Source organism: Trichosurus vulpecula, chromosome 1 (assembly GCF_011100635.1).
Source record: "Trichosurus vulpecula isolate mTriVul1 chromosome 1, mTriVul1.pri, whole genome shotgun sequence".
Classification (NCBI taxonomy): Eukaryota; Metazoa; Chordata; class Mammalia; order Diprotodontia; family Phalangeridae; genus Trichosurus; species Trichosurus vulpecula.
Genome location: NC_050573.1, coordinates 204979593 through 205006870, shown reverse-complemented (window position 1 = coordinate 205006870; position 27278 = coordinate 204979593). Strand labels below are relative to the sequence as shown.

The 27278-nt window shown below is 38.1% G+C and overlaps 1 protein-coding gene across 1 annotated transcript in view; it reads left to right on the top strand.

Moving 5' to 3' along the window:
* The first annotated feature begins 273 nt into the window (after window positions 1–273).
* The window catches only part of CNDP2 (carnosine dipeptidase 2), a 33728-nt gene continuing 6723 nt past the window's right edge, over window positions 274–27278 (top strand). Inside the window, exons 1-8 of the mRNA XM_036766777.1 lie at window positions 274–467; window positions 12136–12259; window positions 13153–13296; window positions 18080–18242; window positions 20469–20557; window positions 22877–23077; window positions 24154–24238; window positions 25561–25721. Of these exons, the coding sequence (XP_036622672.1) occupies window positions 12200–12259; window positions 13153–13296; window positions 18080–18242; window positions 20469–20557; window positions 22877–23077; window positions 24154–24238; window positions 25561–25721 (903 nt within the window). The 5' untranslated portion in view covers window positions 274–467; window positions 12136–12199. The remainder of the gene's footprint in view (window positions 468–12135; window positions 12260–13152; window positions 13297–18079; window positions 18243–20468; window positions 20558–22876; window positions 23078–24153; window positions 24239–25560; window positions 25722–27278) is intronic.

Below are 27278 nucleotides of genomic sequence, written 5' to 3'. Positions count from 1 at the left end.
TGAAGGATACTCCGAGTGGCCGCTTAAATGCCCCAGAGTGATGAATGAATAGCAATACACTTCCGGAAGAGAAAGAATATCAAAGGAGGGGCGAGGGATTCCGCCCAAGAGAATTTGTTAAAGTCATTACTGAACTGCCCCCCTTGGCCGGCCCCACACGAGGGCGTCATTGCGGTTCGTAAAGGGATTCCCAGCGGCAGGTCCTCTCCGGGCCACCATCCTTCCTCTCCCGGACTGGGAGAAGCCCCGGTCAAAGAGCGAACTTCCAGTTGCATCTCGAACACCGAACTCCTCCGCTCTCATCCACTTACCCCGGGCCCCGCCCCCTCGCGGCCGGGCGGCTGTCAATCACCAAGAGGGAGCACGCGATTGGCGGAAAGGGTAGATAAAAGGACGGGCAAGAGGGAGAAAGAAAAAAGAAAACGAAAAAAGGACACGTGGTACAGAAGCCGCGGCGGCGCACAGAGGTAAGCTGACCCGATCTCTGGGGGCTCTGTTTGGGGCTTGCCGACCTGGGGAACGTGTGGGGCTCGGGCCTGCCCCTGGGCACGGGGGAGGAGCCAGCCGGCGGGCCAGGAACCCCCACCTGCCCGCGGCCCCCAGGATCTGGGTCCGGAGGAGCCTCGGAATCTCCGCGGGGTTGGGGCAGACCGGAGCGGGGTTCTCCTCCCCGGCCTTGGGGGAGTCTGGCGGCGGAAGGTGGAGCCCCGGAAGCCGGGGTAGAGGTCGAGGGGAAGGCTTCGGGCAGGCCATCGTGACCCCAGCCCCAAACCTTTCCCTCGTTTGGGCTTCCCCGGCTTAAACTTCCTCATCCTCCACCTGCGAGGACCCGGTGACTGGCAGCCGCTGCGAGGGATTCTGCTGGACTCCAGAGCCCTCACCTGGGCAGGGGATCGCCCACCCCGACCGGACAGGTGGCTCTGACTCAGATTCCGCATCGTGGGAGGGGAACCCCCGCGTCCTCTACGTCTGACATAACACACCCTCCGCCCCCTTTAATTCCATTTGTTCCTTAAGACAAATGGTGCTCCGAGGTGCTGTGACCGCAGAATCTTATTTTCTACTTTCCCTCCTGGAGGAGGTTCTTGAAGACCCTTGTCTGCCGTGTCAGTTCAATTAAAAAAATAATTGTAATAAAGCGTGGCTGCAGTAAGAACCGGTGACCTAAAGATGAAAGGGGACACCATTACTGCCCCAGTGGAGCCCAATTTAATGGGATGGGAATGAGGCTTGTAATAAACGAGTAAAATAAATGCCGTGTAGAGTGGTGAAAACAAAGGGCAGCTACAAACTTAATACTCTGGAAATATTTCAGGATGGAGAAATAGCTTTCAGGTTAACTTTAGGACGACGTTTCCCTGTTGTATCTAATTCCCCTGCCACTCTCTCCCCTTGACACTAGAAGGACCAGGCCTGCCCATTGAATTTGAAATAAAAATAATTTTGCTTTTGAAATAAAAATTTTCATAGTACTAACTTTACAACCTAATGGTGGGGATGAGCAGGTACATACATAATCTACCTTTGTAGCCATATTAAACAATACTCCTCGTTGTACACACAACGGTCAGGCAACTGACCTTACTATCTCATAAAGGGTATTCCATCTCATATCCGTGTTTTTGCACTAGCTATGTTGTTCCCTCCCCACCTGGAATGCACTCCTACCACCAGAATTTAGAATCCCTGATTCTCTTAAGGCTCAGCTCTTGGACCACCTTACAGGTGAAATGTTTATATTGTATCTATTCTGTATGCATTGTATATATACCTACACCGGTACACGAGTCTCTGCCGGCTAGGTTGTAATCTCCCTGAAAGCAGATGGTGTTTATTTGACTTTGTTTTTTCCATCTCCAGCATCTAGCGCAGTTACTGACACATTACTAAATGCTTACTGATTGATTATAGGAGAGGTCCAGGTAAAGTGTTAAAAAGAAAAAAGATAATAGAGCTTGAAGGGGTTTTGGAAAAAATCTAGTTCAACCCGCTCAAAGATAAGGGATCAATCCGTGAGTATTTGTTAAGTGCCTGTTTTCTGTAAGTAAGTCACTTGGTAGATCAATTTTCAATTTAAGCACTGTGTGTCTTTTTTCCTTTTTTTAAACAAAGACAAAAGTGAAACTGCCCTCATCAGGAACATTCTGTTGGTGGAAACAATATATACATGTAAGAAAACGATATATTGAAACATTAGATGCAAATTAATTTTTTGAGTGGGAAGACTAAGAAAGGTCTGAGGTCAGGGACTGTATGTTCTTAGCACAGTGCCTGGCATGTAATAGGCGCTGAATAGATATTTGTTAATTAATGTAGGAGTTGGCATCCAAACTGAGCTTTGAAGGGAGCTAGGAATTATATATAAGAACAAACTGGCTTTCTGAGATTACCTAAGGTCATACTAACAAAGCTAGAAATCAACCCATGCACCCTGACTTTAAATGCAGTGATCTTTCTATTTCACAGATGAATGTTCTTTAGTTATTTAAAAAAGATAACTTCAGATAGCATTTTCAGGTGAGCATATATGTAATCGAAGGAAGGTTACTTGATTATATTAAAGTTACCAAGATGGTTTTCAGGGAACCTCATCAATGGGATGGTAATATGATTTTGATTGAAACTATATTTAGAGGTTTAAATGTAATCAACAGATCTTGTGTGTTGGTAAACAAAATGGGCTCTTAGCACTCAGTTCAACCAAGTGTCCTTGAAGAGTTTGGCCTTTGTTTCCTTGATTAGATTGGGAGTCCTTGGTGACCTCCTTGTCTCAGTGGAGGGCCTAGTTTACCCATGAGTTTGAGTGGTGTTTGGGACTTCAGAGGCTTTTAGACCACGTGGGTTTATGTCGCCTCTTTGTGATGTTTTTAGGTCACGTGAGTGAGTCACATGTGTGACTCAACCCTTGACCCTGAAAAAGATATAAAACCAGGGGTTGGCTTTCTCCGGAACTCTTGCCCACAGCCATGGTGGCAGTGTGACTCTGGGCCAGCCCTTGTTATGAGTTCCCTGGGCTGAACCTAGATGTTGGTAACTATGAATTGTATTTGGTCTGTCTGTCGATGTTTGTAATTTGTGTGTATTTGTTCCAAAGTTTAGGGTGCTGGCTTTTTCCCCTGAACTAAGTGAATGGTATTTGTATGCTGAATTAAAGTAAGCTTGTTAACCCCTTAACGATGCTTTCCTTAGTAAAGCAGATCAGAAGAACCTGTGCTGGCAGCGTTCTTGTTGTTGGGCTTGTGTTGGTTTTTCACCCCCACAACAGCTGCTAGCCCAGTTGTTGAAGCATCCTGGTAACTGGATATGAGGGCTGGAAAAGAAAAGTCATATCCCCAAGATTGCTAAGATGTTTACTAGTGCTTTACTACTATCACTCTTTTAGAAACAACACTAAGCATCACTATAAATAGCTGTACTTTCTTAATTGTTTACATCTGAGTTTATTTCAGTGTATAAAAACATTAAACTTTTTTCAATTTCTTCTTCAAAGTTAGAATCAAGATTCTCTATCCTTTCATTCTCAAAGACTTTTTCTAATGTGATTGTGTAAACATATTTTTCCAGAAGTTTAGCAGTGAAGAAGAGTAGAAATATAGGGCAGTAGCTGGATAAGCTAAGAGTGTCAAAGGAAATCTGGTTTTACCATTCTTTTTTTGTTTTTTTAAAGGCCTCAGTCCTAAAAAAAAAAAAAGTTAGCTCCAAATGCCTCTAGAAAGGGGAGCAGGTTGGTTGTCAGAACTTAGTTGCCTTAAAAATTTAAAATTAAATATTGTTGCATATTTAGGATGCCTTTAAGTCTGGTTATACTAAAGAAGAAATGATAACTTAGAATTTAAGAAATGCAAACTAGCAAATGTGCTAATGCTAGTGAAAAGATAACAGCCAAAGAAATCTGTTTAGAGTGTCAGAAGTCTCCTCTGAGGAAAATTAGGTTGGAAATTGTACTTAAGACTGAGTTCAAAGTGGAATAAATTGCTGTTGACTTGCCAGGAAAGAATTCAGATTAAAAACGTCTGTTGAAGGTGAATTATATGTAACAAGGCATTAATTGTTATCTATGTGCACGGTAATTGTAGGCAAGATCGTTTTGAAGTTGGAACACATTGATAAATTAGATTTGCTTTTAAATATAAGGTGCAGTTTATCCAGAACAGAACTTTATTGAGGACAACTGTTGAAAAGATCAAATTTTTAGCTCTTTAGATAATGAGCTGATTGTTTTCATAGAGTAGAGAGATGACTTCCAATAATGTTTACTATTCTAAATCATTTGTTTGAACAGTTATTTTGTTCTTCTGAGATGAAACTGAATGTAAATTGATCAAACAGGTAGTGATAACCATTTTTTTAAACAAACCAAATGACCCAAAAGTCTGAATTAATTTATGATGACAGCTGCTTAGAATAAAACTATTGGCTGGAGCTGGAAACAGTTTTCTTAAAATGACATGTGCTTTGCATGTTGTAGGTGCTTAATATATTGCAGTTTAGATATTGAGCTGAATCTGTTGTGATGGGCTTTTTGTAGCAGAATCCACAGTGCTACTTTTTCACAGGTAGACCTACACTCCCATCTATGGTCTATTCAGTTGCCTGTTATTTCTGATTTGGTGCATGGAGGAAAAACACAATAGTTATTGGTATCTTGGTCATTCATATTATGGTTTGGAGAACCTAGTAGCAATGGCTCAATGGTATTCTTGACATTTTCTGATTGTATAGTATTGCGTCCTCAGCAGCAAACACTCTCTGCTTGGCTTAGAAAGGGCAGTGGGGCAAGGCATGGGAGATAAAAAGATTTAAGATCCGTAGTCCTTATGATCCAGGAGATTATAATCTAGTGTAAGAGACAGAATTGATTAATCCTGTAAGGTCCACAGAAACCTGTCTCCTCTGGTCTGTTCCAGCCTACACCTCCAATTACAAAACCACATCATTGTGTACTTTGCTTTGGATGCAAACATAGGACATTATCATTTTATACTTTAACTTTTAATGGAATGTACTCCAATGGTCAGCCATTCTTAGGGAAGGCCATTTCCATTGAATAGTGAGTTTTTACAATAGCAACCCTTTTGTGATTCTTTTCTACTTCCCAACTTAATCGTATCCAAAAGTATGAAGATAGCTCAATTTCATTATCCACTATATATTAGACTTTGGTCTGTCAGAGTCACTCCATCCTCTGCATCCAGTTATTCAAAAGCTCCTAGCTGACACTTTTCTGGTCATCTGTTCAATTATGTCAAATTCCTTCCTTTGGCTGTTCTTCCATCGTGCCCCTCCCTATTCCTGTCACCCATTGGAAAATCTCTTGCAAGTCCCATTGGAACATCCAAAAGGCTGTGGAGCCTTTTAGTGAGGAATAGTTTAGAGATCAACATCCTGGACATAGGGGAGCATACGTATGTAAAGGAACTACATTTATAATAATCACCAATAATGATGAAGAAGTACTCACAGGCAAAACCAGTCATTTTATTCCAGTTCCAGGCAAGATGGGCAAGTTCATACTTTGGCCAACCACAGTCAGGTCTCTTTGGCCATAGTGGTTAGAGAGACTTTTCAGTTTTTATGTTGGTGCTGACATTTTCAACTTCCTTAATAGTCCTTACAGGTTCCTCGTTTTATTTGACCATTCTTGGCCATCTTTTATACTATGTGGGAGGGTACTTTAGAACATGGTTCCCTTCCTTATGCCTGGTATTTTATCTATCTATCTAAGGTTTGCAAAGTACCTTGCAGGTTTTCTCATTTGATTCTCATAATAATCCCCTGAAGTTTGGTATTATTATCCTCATTTTACAGGAAACTGAAGTGCTGAGAGATTACGAGACTTGTCCAGGGTCTGTTACCTAGTAAATGTCTGAGGCAGTAAGTGCAGCATTGTCCACTGGGCCACCAGGAGTAATGGCCCTTTTCCTTATGTTCTCTTTCTCTAAGTTCCCATAGTTCTCCTGCATGTATACTTGAAAAGCCACATGGAATAGAGAGAATGGAGGGCCAGCCTTGACGTCAGGTTGAATTCAAGTTTTCCCTCTCACACACACTGGTTCAATGATCACAGGAAAATCATTTAACCTCTCAATGCCCCAGGCAACTCTGTTATCACTGGAGAAGTTGTTGATCTGCATTGATGGAAAGGGTTTGCACATTGAGAATTAATACCTCACACCCATTAGATCCAAATTAAAATTTTTCACATTTACCCTATATTTTTGTACATTTGAACTCTTTCACCCTTGGTATTTCACATACCCCTTCCTTTAATATGCTTCTACTTTTTGTAACATCCCATATAGTTAACAGATATATTTTAATAAACTTTACGTCATTTGCCACTGACATAGTTTTTTCCAAGTCTAGAGGGGCCATCTATTTCCATTTAATGTCATTTAGTTTCTTTTATTCTGAAATGAAGTTTCTTCTTCTTGCATTCATACTTAGAAAAATCTCCATAATATGTAGCAAATGATTAAAATCATTTTTGCCCAGGTGGTCAAACCAAGATCATTCAAACAGCAGGAGGCACATCTGGAATTGCAGTTGAACAGCACATAACTAAACAGTCCCTTTAGGACCAATGTTCTAAGGCCACACAGCCTTTTCATGATACAGTTTGAATTTCTTAGTAGCCTCACAAAGTCAGGCCAAGTCCTAATGTCTAGCTAGAACGTATCAAAACACCTCTCCTCTCAGGATGAGGATCTAGAGTTCCATTTTGTCTCAGTGCTGGACCAGTAATGAAATTAATCACAGCAGAACCACATTGACGTATCTTAGGTATCTCCAGAACCTTTTAAATGTTTTTCAGCTACCAGTAGCAAAACTCCATTGTATCCTTCACGTTCAACGGAGGAGCAGAAAATTTAAGTTAACTAAAATTTTTTTTCTCAATAAGCTCAGTTGTATTCTGATTGCCAGGGTCCAAATTACTCACCCGAATTAAATCCATTCCTTTGTTTTCCAGTTTTGCCAGAGAATGTTGGCTACATCTAAAAGCCGCTATCATATTTAACATAACTTAGCCCAACAAAGATATGAACCCATTCTCCTACACTGACTGACCTGTCAGTGAGAAATGACATTGATGTCTTTATCCCCAAATGAAATACTAAAAGATTTCTAAAAATGGGGTATTTTATAGTCCATTTAGAATTGATATGAAAATAAAACTTTCATAAATTATTTTGAAGTCCATCATTTCTTAAATACATGGATACTTTAGTGATCCCTGTTTTTGTAGGTATGAATACGCTGCTACCTATACAGATTGTAGCCCCTTTATAGTTAGTTGGTGCAGTGGGGAGAGCACAGCACCTGGAATCAGGAAAACCTAAGTTCAGATGTGGACTTGGACACTTACTAGCTGTGTGACTCTAGATAAGTCACTTAAGCGCTGTTTGCCTCAGTTTCCTCAACTGTAAAATGGAGATGATAATAGCACTTACCTCTTGGGGTAGTTGTGAGGATAAAAGAATATTTGTAAAGTGCTTAGTCTCATACCTAGGAAGCAATATATAAATGTTAGCTATTATTATTTAATAGATCTTCAAGAATTGCTGTAGCAGAAAAATTTATTAACTGCAGACAGTTTTGTCAGGAACCTCTCCAAATTTAGTTAGGCTTGTCGTTAGGTAACATCCGTCACAAGGCTTGTACTCAAAGTTTGAGAGGACCCAACAGGGCGTGTGCTTTCCTGGCATAGACTCAGCACCCAGATTACTTCTATACCACATTTGACCAAGGCACATAAAAATGATAGCCCTCTAAAGGATTTGGTACATAATTGAACAAAAGAGTACTCCTCTTAGCAATACCACTTCTAGGGCCATATCCCAAAGAGATCATAAAAATGGGAAACGGACCTACATGTATAAAAATATTTATAGCAGCTCTTTTTGTGGTGGCTAAGAATTGGAAATTGAGAGGATCCCCATCAGTTGGGGAATGGCTGAACAAGTTGTGGTATATGAATGTAATGGAATATGATTGTGTATAAGAAATGATGAACAGGCAGACTTCAGAAAAGCCTGGAAAGACTTATATGAACTGATGCTGAATGAAGTGAGCAGAACCAGGAGAACATTGTAAACAGTAACAGCCACGGTGTAAGACAACTGACTTTGATAGACTTAGCCTTTCTCAGCAGTGCAAGGACTTAAAACAATTCCCCCCCAAAAAATTCCGAAAGACTCATGATGGAAAATGCCATCCACATCCAGCGAAAGAACCATGGAGTCTGAATGCAGAGCGAAGCTGGCTATTTTTTAAATTTTGTTTTGTTTCTTATTTTTATTTTTCATGGTTCCTCCCATTTGTTCTAATTCTTCTATACAACATGACTAATGTGAAAATATATTTAATAGGAAATATATATGTAAAGTCTATATCAGAGCATTTGGTCTTGGGGAGGGAGAAGGGGAGGGACGGGGAGAAAATTGAATGCTGACTTTTTTTTTTTTTTTAAGTAATCCTAATCTGAAGGCTCTGCGGAGGGATAGGCAGAAAGCTGAAAAAAACCCACTTTAACTGACAATCATTCATTACTTTCAGTAATAAGTTACCGATCTGGAGTAAGTTTCTTTTGCCATCTGCAGAGATAACAGTATATGTTTGCTCTCTTGCTTGGGGATATTTTCTGTCAGTCATCCAGCATATCTTAGAGTAGTTCAGCTAGAAAAGATCCCTCCAGTACTTTAGTGATTCTGATCTCATTAATGTGGCCACTTTGTATTGGGACCAGATAGTGAGCCATCCATATCCTGTACAATTCTTTCTCTAGGTCTTTTAACATCAGTAGATACCAGTGCAAAACTTGGGTAGTGCCTTTTTTTTTTTTTTTTTTTTGCAATTGTACATTGCCTTGATGACTTCCCATACAGATTTTCTTAGGTTGGTCATCTTTGATAATGTGCTAAAGCCCAACCCTACGCCTACCATAAATCTTATCACTGCCCTTTAAGTCACTTGTAATTTTGATTCTTTAGAAGTTATGATGTTTCATGATCTATAGAAACAAAGCATCATTGGAAGAATATTAATGTTAAAAAGATGGCTTTTTTTTTTTGGCTTATGTAACAGCTTAGGATCATTAAAAACAATACACATTTCCCCAAAAGCAATCCAACCTGCTCTCTTATTCCAACTCAGCTCCAAATTCAGCTCATTTCAGTTACGCCTGCCCAAGAATGTAGAATCTGAAATATAGATCCACAGGAGTCTTAGGAGACCTCTAGTCTAACTCCATCATTTTGCTATGTGGAAACTAAGGCCCAAAGAGGCTATATGATTTGACCAAGACCACACGGAGGAAATTCTGACAGAGCCAGAATTTGAATCCATGTTGTCTGACTCCAAATCTAGTATTCCTTCTAGCATGTTGCAGTTTTAGATGTATTAATATACTAGCACAGCTTTAATAATATGTACCTATCTTCTGATAACCCCTCCAATATTGGTAATTCCCATCTTTTGTCATCTTTGCTAATTTGTAGGAAATGAGAGTTGTTTTGATTTGCGTTTCTCTTATCAGTAATTTGGAACATTATTTCTTGTAGTTGTTAATTGTTCGTACCTTTTGACCATTTATCTGTTGGATAATTGCTTTTGCATGCACACACACACACCCCTAATTTGTTTATGTATCTTGGATACCAAATCCTTATCTAAGAAATGATACAAAGATGATTTTTACTCATTCTCCCACTTCTTTTTTAATCCCAGATGCATTAATTTTGTTTGTACAGAAGTTTTTCAGTTTCATGCAGTCAGATTTAACTTCTTTTGTCATTTACCTCTGTCACTTGTTTGGTTCAGAGTTCGTTGTCTACCCATAGCTGGGAGAGGCATATAATCTGCTTTTCTAATTTTTAGTAGCATGATCTTTAAGATTGAAGTCTCGCATCCATTTTGAGTGCATTATGGGATATGCTGTAAGATGTTGGTTTAAACCTAATTTTTGTTAGACCGCTTTCTAGTTTTCTCAGCAATTTTTATCAAATAGGAAGTTCTTTCCTAAGTAACATGTGTTTTTGTTGCACCCTAGATTCTAATTTAGATTTTAACATTTGATTACTGCATGAGCTTGGGCCTAGTTACATTACCTATTTAACTGTCATTTTCTGACTAAACCTGTCTTTTCTGCCTGTTACAGGTAATTTGTGAGAACTATGTAAAAATCACAGAATCTCAGTACTAGGGGATTTTTAGATCGTCTAGAGCAGTAGTATTAAACTCAAATAAAATAAGATCCCTGAAGCCCACATCTTGACTTAAAAAAACCACACATTAGCATTATCTGTATTGTTTATTTATTTTGCTAAACATTTCCCAGTTGTATTTTAATCTAGTTCTGGTTGCACTCCTTTTGTTGGCCAAGTTCAATACCTCTGCTCTATGGCAATGCTAATATAAACAAGAGCCTCTTCAAAAGCATTTCAGACAAGTTGTCATAGTGGAGACTTTTCTAAATTGCCAAGTTTACATTTGTAAACTGCTGTGTTGGTAATATTTAATATCTTTATGAGTAATGAAGATACGTTTTTATGATCTTGCTGATTTAGATAAAGACTACATAATTTTAAGGTTCAAAGGTTCTAAGAGCCTATCAAACCAGGTTCATATTAACTGGGGTTACAAACATTCCATCCTCTATGAAGAGAGTTTGAAGAGGGAAAGGGAGAATATTGGAAACTGAGTAATTTTGTTTCCTAACCACTTAAAATCCCAACTGCAACTTCTAGGTACCTTTGGGAATTGCTATATAGTATTGTGGTAATTCTCCCAGTCTGTTTAAACAACTGCCACTATCCATTGCAGAGGCAGAGAAAGTCATCTCTCTCTTTATAAATCACTTTGTAATCCTGAAGTATGAAGAGTGCCATTTAACCACAATATGTCAATGCACAGGCATTAATCTGGCATCCCACTTCAGAACATGACTGATTTAGTGGATCCTCACACACAGCAGCTGCAATTCTACAATACTTAATGTCATTTCAGAGCTCATTTGCTCAGGATGTCAGAGCTTCTCCTCAGCTAGGACTTGAGGTTTCAACAGAGCAATCTGAATTCCATAATCGAAGCAGGTTGGATGTAGTTGGAGAAGACGAAGTTATAGTTTCAAAAGTACTAATGGCAGAAGTATTCCTTTTTTAATTTAGCAGTGTTTATTCAGGGTAAAAGGCTTTCTTTCACTTTCACATTTCTAATGTCAGGGCAGTTTGACCACAGTCTCTTGCATGAGAAGCCTTCAGTCAAAAAGATTGTTCTCCCAGGGGACCTGGGTCTGACCAGCTGCTCCACATGTTAAAAATGTTTTCTCTTATTCCTAGTTAAACTAAATCTTAACTTGAGTGAAATATTCTGGATTTCTGCCTCTAGAATAAGAGTCACATGTATCTGATCCAAAGTTCAAAGGGTTGATTATCCTTGTTTTACCTTTTTTTTTTTTAACCTCAAGACAAGTATATCCTGCTAAAGTATAATAAGACCCAATTCTGGGCCTCCCAGAATTGAATTGTCATTGCAGTATAAGCTAGCATATTTTTTTCTTTTAAAAGAAAAGGATAACAATCATATATATATACACAAGAATGAAGGTAAAGTCAATCGTGTTTTACACTGCTTTAATTTTCATTAACTATTATCCTCAAAATAGAGTATGAATAAAGAGAGCTAGTTTCAACTTAGGGAAACCTCTGCCACAAACAGTAGCCTTGTGCAAGTCACTTAACTTTTTAGTGTTAGGCCACTATGAAAGACTGAATTGTAGAAGAAGAATTCATCTGCATTGGCAGAGTGAGTTTTCTCATTTGATTTATTAATCTTTTCATCTTTATCCCTGTTGTCTTTAAATTCCACACCTACCTTTTATATAATACTATTGAGCATATTGTGGTACATTTTATCTTCAAGAGAAAAAAAAATCAATTATTATAAAGTTAAGCTAATCTTATTTTCACCTTCCCAAAGCTTCTGTAGTGTTACAGGAAGGAAAACTTTTCTTTCTGATGTTGTAATTCATGTTCTTGTGATTTTGCTTTTGTAATCCTTGCCTTGGGGGGTGGAGTCAGAAGTCTTGTGATAGGGTATTCTTGCTTTCAGACTACATGGTCTTTGTTATTGTTACAGATTTCGAGCATTGGACACAATCTTTTCTTCTCAGAGTTTCCAGAATCATTCACTGAGTCAGAAAATGCCTGTCCTCACTGAACTGTTTAGTCATATTGATAAACACCAGGATCAATACATAAAGGTAAGAAAATGTTCTTTACTCTGCATTAAAAACTTTTTTAATCCTTCCCATTAAGTGTATGTATCATCTTAGTAAGCTCATTTGTATATTTTCTGAAAAACTTTCAGATTTGTCTGTAATTTGTGTTGCTCTTTTTTATAATGACATGTTACTTGTGACATGACAGAAAATCTTCAACATTCATTTCTATAGAAACTGAAGTTACTATATGAGAAACTAGTGCTGATACACTTATTAATCTTTTCAGTTTAGGATACCTCATGTGCCTGATTTTGGAAGACATTTGCTTGTCCATTATGGATCTACTGAAGCCTTGGCTCCAAGATTGTCAGTCACCATTTGGGGAAAAGGGAGAGCTGGTTTTAAATGAAATTTGTTCCTGAGTTTAGATGACAAAATTGTAGAATTTTAGAGCTGTAGCTTCTAAAGGGATAATATTTAAGATGAAACCATCTTGTTTCACAAGATTACACTTTAGAGAATTGGGTTTTAGAAGCTGGCATTGATTTAAAAAAAAAGATGGAATGATTTGTGTAGACTCAGAGAACTTAAAAGTGATTAGATGTTTTCAGTGTCTTTTGCTTACATTTTTAGGCATTACTAGGTATTTTTGTGGACTCATTTATGCCATATTAGTATAATGTTCCCACTATTAGTACATAGTGAATTTGTATTAAAATGTCGTTTCTAAAATTGATACTCTGCTATACCGGTCATTTTCAAAGCACAGAAGATAAAACAACAGCTATTAATTCTACTTAATTAGTCCAAAAGGAACAGTTTTAACAAGACGTTCATTGTTAATTTTGACATTAAATGTAGGCTTTTGATACTGTTCTTCTCTTGTGAAATAGCATTCTAATAATCTATGCTTGTTTGTTATCCACAAACAGAAGCTTGCAGAATGGGTGGCAATCCAGAGTGTTTCTGCATGGCCAGAGAAAAGAGAAGAAATTAATCGAATGATGGAAGTTGCAGCTGCAAACATAAGACAACTAGGTGGCACAACTGAGCTAATAGACATTGGGAAACAAAAGGTATGATTGTAAAAGTGTGCATAAAGGACTTTCTTGAAAGCACAAATAATTGAATCTTAACTGAGGGACTCTTGGAACTTGACATGCTCTTAAACCTTTTGATGAAGAACTGTTGCTAATTTGTATTCATTTTTTTTCTCTGCTCCTTTGACATCAGGAGTCTAAAACAGTAAGAGCCTGTGAAAGCCATCTAGTACAACCTTCACTTGACAGATGAGGAAAGGAGGCCTCAGAAAGCTAGGTTGCTTGTCCAAGGTGATATGGGTAGTATGCCATCAGAAGCAGAATTTGAACTGAGGTCCTCAGATTTGGTAACCATTGACCTTTCATGTTGTTCCATTCTGTTCCAGCTAAAGCACTATTGATCTTTATATTTATAGCTCTTTTGGTTGGGGATAGGGACCAGTTTTGTTGTATTGAGTATCTCAGAGAGTGCAAATATTGAAGATTGGCATAGTAGAAAGAACACCGAAGTAGGCCAGGAGACCTGACTTACAGTCCCAGCTTTACTGCTTACTAGCTGTGTTACTTTGGGCAATACATTTTATTGTTTGGGATGATACTTACAATATTTCACAGAATTGTTATGCAGTCAGTACTTTATAAATGAAAGTACTATATAAATGTGAACTGCCGTTTACTAAATAGGAACTTTCCTATTCCTTTTAAGGAAGTAGTTGAAACTTGCCTGACAGAAATTCAGAAAGTTTTTCTGCTAGTCTTGCAGACCTGAACAAGCTCTTATAAATTCTTTTTCTCTGAATTATATTTAATGAAGGATTCATATAGATTATTTCTTTTCCTGTTCCTTAATCAAGTGGATATAGTATGGATTTATAGTACACTGTGTGGATCAGGATGTATCCTACCTGTTGTTTCTAATTTCTCTCTAGTCATTAATCCTAAGGTTTTTCTATCTAGTTGATAAGCCTAGGCCCTCTCCTTAGGATCATTTCATCCAAAATTGTTTCAGTTTCTCTCTGAACTCACTTTCGATAAAATACAAAACAAAACAAAAACCATAAAGCCAAGGCTAGATGATGATTTGTCAGGGATGTCATAGAAGAAATGCTTTCTCAGATATGGATTGGACTAGATGTCTTCTAGGGTCCTTTACAGTCAGTTCTCTATTTCTGTTCAGTCTGGTGCTGACAGAAAACTGTATCTGTTGTTCAAGCCCCAGTCTACTTAATTACAGAGAAACTCATCACCCGTAGATTGGTTAGTATGAAATGAATTCTTTGAACAATTTTTTTTAAAAAATATAGACACTAAGAGTAGGAGGGAATTGGGAAGCTTGGAATTCCACAAGGCAGAAGTAAGGAAGGCAGTGCATTCCAGGCATGGATGATAACCTATTCAAAGGCCTCGTGAGGGGAAATTGAATGTCATTAAGTACAGGAAATGGTCAGTAGGCCAGTTTGGCTGAAATATAAAGTACTGGAATAGTAACTTTCAGTAAGCCTGAAAAAGTAAGCTAGAATGAAATTATGAAAAATCTAAAAAGGAGAGTGGGTATGTTATCCTACTGGCAATAGGGAGTGATTGCAGCTTCTTGAGTAGGAGTGGCATGGTCAGACCTGTACTTGAAGAATATCAATTTGGGCATTTTCAGATCTGGTACATGTATTGATTAGTTTTGCTTCCCTACCTTGTTACAAGGGAGGACTTTTTTTGGTTTTTTTCTTTTTGTCTTTTTTAACTTGAGGGAATTGGTTAGTTGGGTAGTCATAGATTTTAAAAGGTAGCAAAGAATCAATGAAACATTTAAAAATACACAGAGCAGAAAGAAATTCAGAAAGGAATAGAGACAAGAAGGGCAGTTTTGTTACTCCTGTGTTAACTGTGATATGCACTTATGTATAGTTTGGTTTTTTTTAAGATGTTCACAGCTTCATGTGTTTATATGTTGAAATATTTAATGTTTAAATTCGTAATAAAATATTTAAAGAGTATCATTTTACTGTGTAGTGAATGAATTAGTAGAAGGAGAGAGTAGAGGCAGGAAAACCAATTAGGCTAGTTATAATAGTCAGATGTGAGGGGTTGATGATCTGAATTTGGTTCATGGCCATTAATTGGAAGTGAATAAGGAAGAAGGATGTGGACCAAACCAAGTATACACAGAAGAAATCCGTGTTGGAGACAATATGGTTTTGGAGAGTTCTGAATGATCTATTTCAAGATATCTTAAGGAAATAATAAACCGTTACAATCTCAGCTGGTGATGATGCCCAAAAAAGAACCTGAGAGGATCTTAGCAATTCCATGTGTGTATGCCTACTTTATCATCTCTGAAATTTTTATTAAAATTATCTACTCAGGTATCTTTCTCCTACCAAAAGTGGGAGAAAGGGAGGCTTTTGCAAATGATTTTTCTACAACAGACTACGTCTCCTCAGTCAAGAAATAGAGAGAATATAAGATTCCACTGAGATTTTTAAATAAACAAAAACATTTAAATCCGTAGAGCAGCTTTAAAAGCTCTATTAAGGGCAGCTAGGTGGCGCAGTGAGTAGAGCACCGGCCCTAGAGTCAGGAGGACCCGAGTTCAAATGTGACCTCAGACACAGCTGTGTCTGTGTGACCTTGGGCAAGTCACTTAACCCCAATTACCCTGCCTTGCCCCCTCAAAAAAAATAAATAAAAGCTCTACTAATTGTTTTTCATGCACATGCAAAGGATGTACAGGATTCATTGATGAATTCATAAAGAATGCTGCTCAGTGATCCTTTGATCCCTTCCTCATTTTCCCCTATCCCCTCCCTCTTTGGTTCAGTCTCAGAGGAGAAGGTAGTCCTTCTTAATGAGGCAAACCCCTCTGCTTATGTCTTTGTGACCCCTCTAATTTTCTGTCTCTCCTCTCTACTTAATCTTTCCTTTCTGCTTACAGATATGCTTTGATCTCCCCCAACCTTAGCCTTCATTTGAGATCCTGTTACATTTCTTCCTTTCATAGACAAACTCCTAGAACAAAAAAATTCCTTTACTTATTACTTCTCCCTATCCCGAAGTCTTTAGCCTTTTTCAATTTGGCTTCCGATCCCAGGATTCTGACACTACTGTTTTCCAAGGTCACCAATGATCTTTTTTTTTTTTCCAGTGTTGCGCCTTCTTGACTTCTCTGTAGCATTTGGCACTGTTAACCACCCCTTCTTCTTATCAGTGTTCTTCCCCCTGGGTTTTCATTCTGCTGCTGCTCTTGACTCTCTTCCTGCCTATCAGACTATTTCTTCTCAGTCTCCTTGGCTAAATCTTACTTGAAGGTAAAGCTCTGTGTTCTGGGCCCTCTTTTTACTCTGTATTCTCTTAGTAATATCTTCCATGGGTTCAGATAACACCTCTATGCAGATGTCTTCCAAATCTGTCCATCGTCCTCTTCTCTCATGAGCTCTAGTCATACACTACTTATTTAGATAGGTATCTCCATGTATATGTCCCATTGACATCTCAAACTCACTGTATTCAGAACAGAACACGTTTAACTTTTCCTCAAAATTTATACTTCTCACAACTTCATTTTTGTTGAAGGTACTGCTATCTTTCCAGTCCTCCAGATTTGTCAGTTTGGTCATTCTTGAACTTTCCTTCTCCTTTAACCTCCATTTTATCCATTTCATTGTCAAATCTTGTCAGTTCTGTCTTATCTCTTGGATAGGTCCTTTCCTCTATACTCATAGGCCCTCATAACTCTTATTTGGACTATTATAATTTTTTCCTAATTAGTCTCAACACTTCCAGTCTCTCCTCTCTAATCCATGTTCCACACAGCTGCCATATTGATATTCCTAAAGCACAGGTCTGACCAAGAAGCTTGCTCAAGAAGCTTCACTGACTTCTACTTGCTTTCAAGTTAAAATATAAATTTTTGCATTTCTAGTCCTTTGCATTCCAGTTCTGGCCTGTCTTTTTAGACCAGTTTCAGATTAATTTCTCTCTTATGCCCTTTAGTCCAACCAGACTGGCCTACTTGATTTTGCCTATGCATTATGACATTCACTTCCCTGTGCTTTTGCACAGACTGACTCCTGTGCCTGGAATGCCATCCTTTCTTTTCAAGGCTCAGCTCAAATGTTATCATCTACATGAAGTCTTTCCTGATTTCCCCAAATGTTAAGCTTCCACCCGTTCCCTTGATTTATTTTCATTTATTTTGTTCATATTTTATTTGTATAAGTGTTTTTCTCCCTATCAAATGAGCTGCTTGAGGGCAAGAATGGATTTTTTTTCTCTGTGTCCCCACCACCACCATTTAGCATAGTATTTGGCACAGAGATACTTAATAAATGCTTATCGAATTTAATCGTTTATTTATATTGAGGTGATGTACAAAACAAAAATGTTTGCCAAAGATGCTACTTACCTCAGTCTTTGAAAACGGCCTGTGCTAATTCAATATAGAAGAGAGTTTCTCTCTAAATCTTAAAGTCCTTTAAGGTGCTTCTGTTTTTGGACTGAACTGTGCTGATTGCTTAATACTCTAGAATGATACAAATAATAAACTAATGGTGTTAGTGTATGCTTGTAACCAACTTGCATTAATTTTGGTCCATGGGAAAATTAATTTTTGAGCATTAGACTTAGTTGAACAAATTATTCTTACCCATTTTATATAGTTTAACAGATAAATTTTTCAAGGAAAATCTAAAGATTGGAAGCTACTCAGTATAACATAACCATAACATTCTGTGATTATGAAATATCCTTTGAACAACCACCTTATATGAATATCTTTTGACTATTAGAAGCAAAGTGATGTGATTGTTTCCTTTATGACTCTTAGCTCCATGATGGCTCAGAAATACCTCTTCCTCCTATTTTACTTGGCAAACTGGGCTCAGATCCCCAAAAGAAAACTGTGTGTGTCTATGGACATCTGGATGTACAACCAGCAGCCCTGGAGGATGGCTGGGACAGTGAGCCCTTCACATTGGTAGAAAGAGATGGTAAGAAGAACAACAATCTTATTTTTTTTAATTGGTTTGGTTTTGAGGTAAAAACATTTTTCCTGTTAAAACCAAAGGAAACCTTCCAAAACTTTAATTTTGGTAAATCATTAAATGTGACTTAGCTTTCATCCTTAGTGTAGGGCCTTCACTTTGGCCAGTCCCTAGTCAACAGCTAGCAAATAGTTTCTTCTAAATATTAGTTTGTAAATTGGTTGCTTGGGTTTTAGAAATCACATTCCCATAGAAAATGAGAATCTGGCAGCCATGTGATAAAGTGGATAGGAGTGCTAGGCCTGCAGTAGGAAAGCCCTGAGTTCAGTCTGAACTTTGACTCTTACTAGCTATGTGATCCTGAACAAGACACTTAACTTCTGTCTATTTCAGTCTCCTCATCTGTAAAATGACACCTAGGGTTATTGTCCTAATAAAACGAGATAATATTTATCAAGTGCTTTGCAAACCATAAAGCACTATGTAAATGCTAGCTAGCTATTATGTTACACATGGTGGTTACATTCCTAGAATAGTTCATAAAAACTTATCTAACTCGTAGGAAATCTGAAATTTGGAATCTAACCACAGAATTTTCACGGGAAAAAATGTGCCCAGAGTTTCAGCTTGAGAGTCCAGGAGCAAATAATCTCTCCTTCCCCTTCCTTGCTATAATGGTGGGAGACTTCCTTTGGTTTTAACCCATTAGGACATGTTTCATGAGCTTTAAGTTGAATAGGTAAAGAGTGTATACAGCACAAGGAACTAAGATGGGGATTAGAGGAATCAGAAAAGGAGGGTTATAGTTATGGAATATCCTTTCCTCCAGCAAAGATCCCGGACCCCCACCCTACTCATATAGACCCTTTGGGACACTTCTGCAATAGGAGGTATTTTCCAATTGCTCCTTTCCCTTCTGCTTACTGGCAATAGGTGAATCAGTTTGCAGTGGTCAAGTAAAACATTTTAACAGTGGGTAAGTAAGTAAGGGGACTAACAAAAGGTAGTAGTGTACTAAAATACAGCAGAAGCATTGGTGTGTGTAGGTGGCATTGGTTTAGTTCTCAAGAGCATCATAGTTACTGTTCTCACAACATCTATTCATCTATGGTAGCCCCTAGCCTAGTTTGGTACACAGGTTGTACTTTGAGCTTTTTAGAAAAGGAAAACAGAGGGAGGTGTATTAGCCAATTTCTCGTAGGATCATAAATTTAGAACTAGAAGGGATCTCATAGCTCATCTTGTCCAGTACCTCCTTTTATATATCAGGCCCAGAGAGAGCAAGGTACTTGCCTAAGCCACATAGAGTAGGCACATAGCAGAGACAAGATTTAAACCCAGGTTCTTTGACTCCAAGTCAAGCATACTTTCCATCTTGCCACACCACTTCAGCCCAAGTCCAAATCTCACACTTGTGGCTTTGGTGGTGGTAGATCCAAGCTGAAGAGAGCCATGTCACTGACCAGTGCATATCCTGAACTGAAGCATTTCTGCAACAATGAAATTACAATGAACTAAGCTTGATCTCTAAAACAGGAAAGCAGTCATAAACGTATGACTAACCCCTGGTGTCAAAGCAAAACATTCATTTCTGTCTCACTCAGCCAGTCCGCTCGGTGGCTTGTCTGACACCCCTTAGCCATATGCAACGCTAAGTGGATAGTTCTAAAAGAAACAAGTATGGAGAGAAAATGCCCATTACTGATTTATTAATAATGCAATTACTAATCATGTTAATTAAAATAATATGCCCCTTGAAAGACCCCAAGTTACATTTTAATGTATTCAGAGAATGATCGGCATAAGCATTTGTTATTTCTACCTGATGTTCATTTCACAAGATGTCAGTGTCTTCCATGTGGAAGTGTGCTGTGCTAAGGGAGAAAAGACATGGTCTTGTAAGAGATGGATCATGAATTAACCTTGTGCATCAGTCAGGGAATATTATGACCCTTTGCCTACAACATTGGTTAATTCTGTACCTGCTGTCAGCCGGGGGTCCCGATTATAGTCATCTGACATGCCCATACATACTAGACAGTCACTTGTTAATGATAGTTCCGGATGGGGATGATCTCCTTATGGAATGAAATTAGCACTGCTTCTGATTCAGAGAAGAAAGTCTGGGTGTCTGGATTCAAGAGTCAAGATATTGGATATTTACTTGACACAGCCTTTCCCTTCAATCATTGTAATCATGATTTCCCACAAATTTGCTGATGCTTCTTCTAGGAAAACTGTATGGAAGAGGTGCAACTGATGACAAGGGACCAGTACTTGGCTGGCTAAATGCCCTGGAAGCTTTTCAACAGATAAATCAGGTATGTCAACCATATCTCTTTTTGCCAAGTGCACCTTGCTTCCTATCTAAGCAGGACATGGATAATCCTCCCCACTATAAAATTTCTAGTAAAGATTGAGTCCTTGGCGTTTGAAACACAATTCTGTATATCAGCACTAATTCAAATGACTGTGCTTTTTTTTTGCATTAACTTCTAGTTATAGTTAAAGTTAATTTTTACTGTGGCTTAAAAATGATAATACTGAACAGCCAGCAAGAGTATAGCCAGCGCGTATGATGTTAAATTATAAATCACAGGATATTCTTGTAGTTCTAGTAACTTACAAGAAATAGCTGTGTACTGTTCAACATTATGGATAACTTACTTGGGTTTTTGGTGCTTTATGTTGATTCAGTTTTACTTGCTGTTGTTCAGTCATTTTTCAGTTGTCTCTAATTCTTTGTGACCCCATTTGGGGTTTTCTTGGCAAAGATAGTGGAGTGGTTTGCCATTTTTGATGAGGAAACCGAAGCAAACAGGGTTAAGTGACTTGCCCAGTGTCCTACAGCTATTAAGTGTCTGAGACCAAATTTGAACTCAGGAAGATGAGTATTTCTGTCTCCAGGCCTGGCACTCTATCTTTCACCACCTAGCTGCCCAGTATTACTTGCTACTACTTATAGAATCATAGAATCCTAGGATGTTAGAACTGGAAAGGACTTTAAAAATCACTTTTCCTCATTCTCTTATTTTTTGGATGTGGAATCTAAGGCCCAGGTAAAATAAACTTTCCAAGATTATATGGCTATTTATTGGCATAAATGGGACAAGAATCCAAATCTTCTGTCCCCTTATCCATTTCTCTCGTATCATTCATATAACTGGTGTTTTCATGAAAATTTAGGTAAATGATTTTTGTGAGGTGTAGAATTTTAGACCCACTGGGAAATTTGGAGATCATGCAGTTCTACTCCCTAGTAACATTAGGAAGATGAGTCCTAGGGAAGTTAAGCAGCTTGATGACGGACAGTGCTAAGCTTGAGGTCTCAGAGTCATCATTACCGAATTATAGAATTTGAGAGAATAGGATCTCAGTAGTCATCTAGTCTAACTTATACAAGAAAGGAATCTCCACTGTTCCCAAGAGCTGGCCTTCTCAGACAAGACTTCTGGTTCTCTGCCCTCATCTTTCCAGCTCTGCTGGCTATAGCCACAAATTAAATAATACTTTTAATACATTGAGGAAACTGTGAACCTGCAGAAGCCCTGTAATAAATTCTCCTGTAATACAAATATAAACCCATTAATTTGTCTGCTTTGAAAGCTAGTTATTTGAGCTCTGTATTTTCTTAAATCAAAGCATACCTGTAGTATTTTAAGTAACAACTGAGATCACAATAACATAGTAAAGGATTATTAGTTTTTTGAAGACAAATGCTACTTTTACCTATGGATTAGAAAGGCAAATAGTGTAAATTAGAACATGGAGTCTAGTCAGAACAATGAGGGCTCTACAGCTTTGTGACTTTTTCCTGCCTGTCTCACAGGGTTGTTGTGAGAATTTCAATAATTAATTATGTGAAACCACTTTGAAAACTGTAAGGAACTTTACAAATGTAAGGTGATGTTGTTTTATATTATTATTGATTTTTTTAGCAGAAAGCTTTTAGATAAATGCATGTTTAGCATCTAAGATGAAAGTTGTAAATTAAAGGAAGGAATTTTACCCATCTTTAACTGGATTAAGAATGACTCTGATATTGTAAATTACAAACCAGTGGTAGTTATTTTGTGACCTTGCTTTTATTTTAAAATTAGTTATATAAGGATAGCTATGAAAACTTCAGGCCAGATTTGTTTTAACTTTGAAGAGGAGAGCAAGCTGTACAAATGCTCTAGAGATCTGCCCTCTCACATGCAGGCCCCCTTCTTTTCTGCCATATATATGTAGATGTTCATTTTGTTTGGTGTTTGTTAAAATCAGAATAAGAATAAATTTTTCTTGATTGAATTTATCAGGGCAGGGATAGATCTATAAGGGAATCTGGCACTAGTTCTGTGTATGGTGACTATATTTTCTGAAACGAAATTGGGACATATGGTCTGAAAAGTATGTTCTTTTTACAAATTTTTTACAAATTTAGTTTCTTCTCTTGAAATATAAACTCTCCTAGAAAGTCTGAGATTTATGATCATCTTAACAGTATCAGCAGTCTAGCTTGGCCAAGATATATCTTAGATATCTAAAAGCATGAGTTACAAAAATTTGTGGTTTTGAAACATTTTTCTCTATTATGCTCCAAGACTTTGAAAATAGAAGCTGGATGTTTATTAAGATTTCTTATTTTATTTCCGAAGGATATCCCTGTCAATGTCAAATTTTGTCTAGAAGGCATGGAGGAATCTGGTTCTGAAGGCTTGGATGATTTGATTTTTTCCAAGAAAGATACTTTCTTCAAAGATGTGGATTATGTTTGTATCTCTGACAACTACTGGTTGGGGAAAAAGAAGCCCTGTATTACATATGGCCTCAGAGGAATTTGCTACTTTTTTATAGAGGTAGGTTTCTGAGTTTCGTCTTTTCTAACTCATTGGCCACCTCTCCTGTTGCCACCATGTTATTTTTTTAAAAATGCCTGTATTTGATATGATAGCATCATGATTTAGATTTAACTATTTTGTTCTTCTGGGCAAACAACTGTTGGGCTGTATTCGTGTCCTGGATATCTCTGTTGTGCAGTGGTCAGGTTTCTGGCTACATCAGCCATCCAAAACAGGACTGAAATCCACAGGTTAAAAAAGCCACAGTTATCATCTCTGACAATGAAGAAAGAAAATAGTCTGAAAGCCAGAGGTTTCTCTCAATGGGGATAAAATTCACCAGCTTAGAGGCCAGCAACATTCTCCCTGGCCAGAGACCCTCTACTGATTGGTGGGGAAACGGACAGGAGATGCAGCAAGGAAAGACAAAAGAGAAACAGAGGAGAGCTTAGTAGGCAGCCGAAGTTGCATCATATATAACAATGGCAGCAGGGTCATGAATTACCATCACCGAAGTAGAAGAAAAAAAAATCTCCTAATGAAGAAACAGAAAAAGCAAGAACAATCCTCTGGTATAGGGATAGGGACCCCAGCATAAGTTATCATAATACAGTGATGGACAGGTGTCTTTCAGATGAATGACTATTCTTAAATTATGCTAAATTATCAAGAAAAGATTAAATTTTGTTTAGTGCAGAGAATTAGCATATAATCTTAAATCTTCACCAAAAAACTTGTATCATTTAAAGAGTTACCAGAATTTTTCCCCAAAGCATAAGCTTTATGTGGAATTGTTCATTGTCTGTGCAAGGTAACTGAAGTGTTAGGGTAAATCTTAGTATCATCCCTTAGCAAATGTAGAATCACATTTTTGAAACTGTTTTCATCCCTTCATGCCAGGGGAGTTGAAAAGTAAATGGAAACTTCCATGAATAATATTTGTATCTTTCGAGTTTTTGTGTCTATAGTTTTCAGGTCCCATTAAAGCCTTATAATTTGAGGAATTCATGACTTTATATTGGGGAGAGTAGATATAGTTTCCACTCACCTTTTAAAAAAAGCATCGAAGTAAGAATGTGCTTGTTTCAAACCAGGTGGAATGCTCTGACAAAGACCTTCATTCTGGTGTGTATGGTGGTTCGGTGCATGAAGCCATGTCAGATCTCATTACTCTGATGGGTAAGCCCAGTTACCAAGGGATATTAATAAAGCATGACCAATCATTTATTTACATTGAGGCAGAAGTTACTTTAACCAGAATGGTCCATTCTAAACATCTCATTTTTTCTTTTCTTGAATGTCGTAGATACTCAGTAAGTATTTGTTGATTTGGAGGAAAATGTTTAAGTGAGATTCAACAGTGATTTCTGTGTGTATGCTATTGAAAGTTTGCCAGGAACATGCTTACATGTGGACCTTGGTTCGCCAGTTTGCTCAATTCAGCTGTATTGCATTTTCACACAATTTTGGTGAACCATATTTTTGTACAGGCCTTTTTTGGCTATCAGAAGTGGTGGTTTGCTATTGGAACAATAAAGTAAAGACACTTAGCTTCCAGAACTACAGCCTGTTCATCACAGCCATGGCCTCTGTAAAACGTAGTTTTCTTCTTCAAAAAAAGGCTGAAGTATATTGGACTCTTGTATAGTGTTTTGTCATTCCTGTTGCTATCTATGCAATGTTAACATCACTGCACGACTCATGCTGAATTGACCATGTCACAGCTTCCCTTGGGTTCTTCAGTACTGTGAGTCCTTTGCCCTTTCACTCTGAGTGGTATGACTCTTAAGGCTTCAGCATAGTATGGTTTTTATATTAAATGTAGTTATTCTTACACTTCAAGGAGTCTGACTTTATCCATGGAGGGTACTCTCTCTCCTGATGCAAGGCATAGCCCTTATCTACCTTAGTAGATTTTTTATGGTTTTTATTGTTGTTGAGTTGTTTTCAGTCATGTCTAACTCTTTGTCATCCTATTTGGGATTTTCTTGGCAAAGATCCTAGAGTGGTTTGCCATCACCTTCTCCAGCTCACTTTGCAGATGAGGAAACTGAGGCAAATAGGGTTGAGTGACTTAACCCAGGGTCTGAGGCTAGATTTGAACAGAATGAAGAAGAGTCTTCCTGACTCTAGCCTGGTACTCTATCCACTGCATCACCTAGCTGCCCTCTTTTATGAATTGCTGTGATCAAAACTCTGATCATTTGTGGCTGACCCTTCTGGTGATTAATGTTTCTGAACTCAGCTAGGCTGGACCATTCCTTACTATGTCCTGCTCAAAGTCTTTCCACCTTGGTTGGAGCTGTCCAGAGCTTGTGCTCCTTTGGCATGGTCTTTAAAAATTCACATATGCCTTTGTGCTACAGTGAGGCATCAGAGAACTTAGACAGTGGTGTACCTAAGTCAGCAATCCTTTATTAATTGTTTGCTATGTGCCAGGCACTGTGATAAAGTATTGGATGTTCATGGAGAGCTTTCAATATTGTGCCATTTTTCTCCAGGCTGCTTGGTGGACAAAAAGGGACACATTCTCATCCCTGGTATTAATGAAGCAGTGGCTCCTGTTACTGATGAGGAGCTCTTGTTATATGAAAAGATTGACTTTGATTTGGAAGACTATGCAAATGATGTGGGAGCAAAGACACTTCTTCATGACTCGAAGGTATGGTATGCTGATACTTCTCTCTCGTTGACACAAACTTAATTTTTTGTGCGATCTTGAGGCCTGACCTTTGGTAAGTGCTACGTTTGTGAGTGCCAAAAAGTAAAGAGAGCCAGAAAAACAGAACAAACAATTTCTACCTTTGGACTGGTTGAGTCCAGGAGACAAGCAGAGAAAATGGGTATAATCAATTTCAGAATCCTTGATGGGGACTTGCCCTTGGCGTAGTCTTCCTTGGCTTCTTTTATGGCTCCACACACAGCTCCATCTTCTCACTGAAAGGACAAGGGTTAAGGGTGGTAAGGTGTACTGCCTCTGACGCTTAATAGCCAGGAGACCATGAATAACTCACTTAGCCTCTGAGCTATCAGTAACTCCAAGTTGTTAATACATTGTGATCTACATTATTAGAAGCCACAGATCCTATATGTATTTAATTCATTCTGCTAAAGCAGAATTGATGTGGTCCGTGGCAGTTTAAAAATTGAATTTCTAGCTTATTTCTGCTAACTGGTGTAGCCCTTGGTTTATGGTGGTTTTTCCTATTTTAATAAAGGACTTTTGGGTTTCTTAGAAGAATTTTATTTTCTCCTGCCCTGCTAGTGTCACTTTTTAATTTTTTCTTTAGGTTGGATGTTTATTTTAGTATCACATCAAATCCTTATAGAAACAGGGATCACTGAGTCCTTTTTTTAAGGCCAGGGATCAGACCAGAGGTTGGATTTCTTTGTGCCAACAGAATACTAACCTTCTAGTTTCTAATGTTTGTCTCTCAGTGTCTTTAAAGGGACCTAATCTATAATCTTTGCATTTATAGTAGTAGAAAGTCCTTTAATAGTAAAAATATTTCAAAGCTGGTAGACCTATTTCAGAAATAAATCCTGGAGACAGCATGGCATTGTAGAAACTGGCTTGGAAGTCAGGAGACCTGGGTTTTAATCCCAGTCATAGGACTTTGGATAAATCAGCCTCTCTAGTTTAGCTGCCTGTCTCTAATGTGAGGGAGTTGGCTTACATGGTTTCTAAGATACATTGTAGGGCTAAAATTTAATGATTCTGTCTAGGCAAAGGTTTTGTTTTGTTTTATCAACACAGTGGTCCTCCATTAGACTGAGGCTGCTTTATATTTCAGATGTGCATTCTATCAGTGCTAACATGAAATTTCTATTCCATGGTAAATAAGTTGGTTTTTTTTTGTTTTTTTGCATAGCTGACTATGTGAGATACTCTAGAAAAAATAGAGTATCTTTATTCAAGGATCTCTAGTCCTCTAGTGACAGTTTTATTAATCTTACTAACCTGTTTTCACCATTGAGGAGAAATTGAGACATTAAGTAGTTGTCATTTACCAAGCTAGTAGGTTGTAGTGAACTGTGCCAAAGCCTCCTAGATCTCAAACAAGGTTGATTCTGTCCTTCTCCCCTCTCTTTAATCCTGCTTTTCCTCAAGTGACTTGATCTGCTGTCGAGATGCCTGTCCTGTCAGTGTTCTGGTGTAGGGTGTGTTCATAAAGCCAGTAGTATTGACTGAAGCTTTAGAAATGAGGAAGGAAGATTT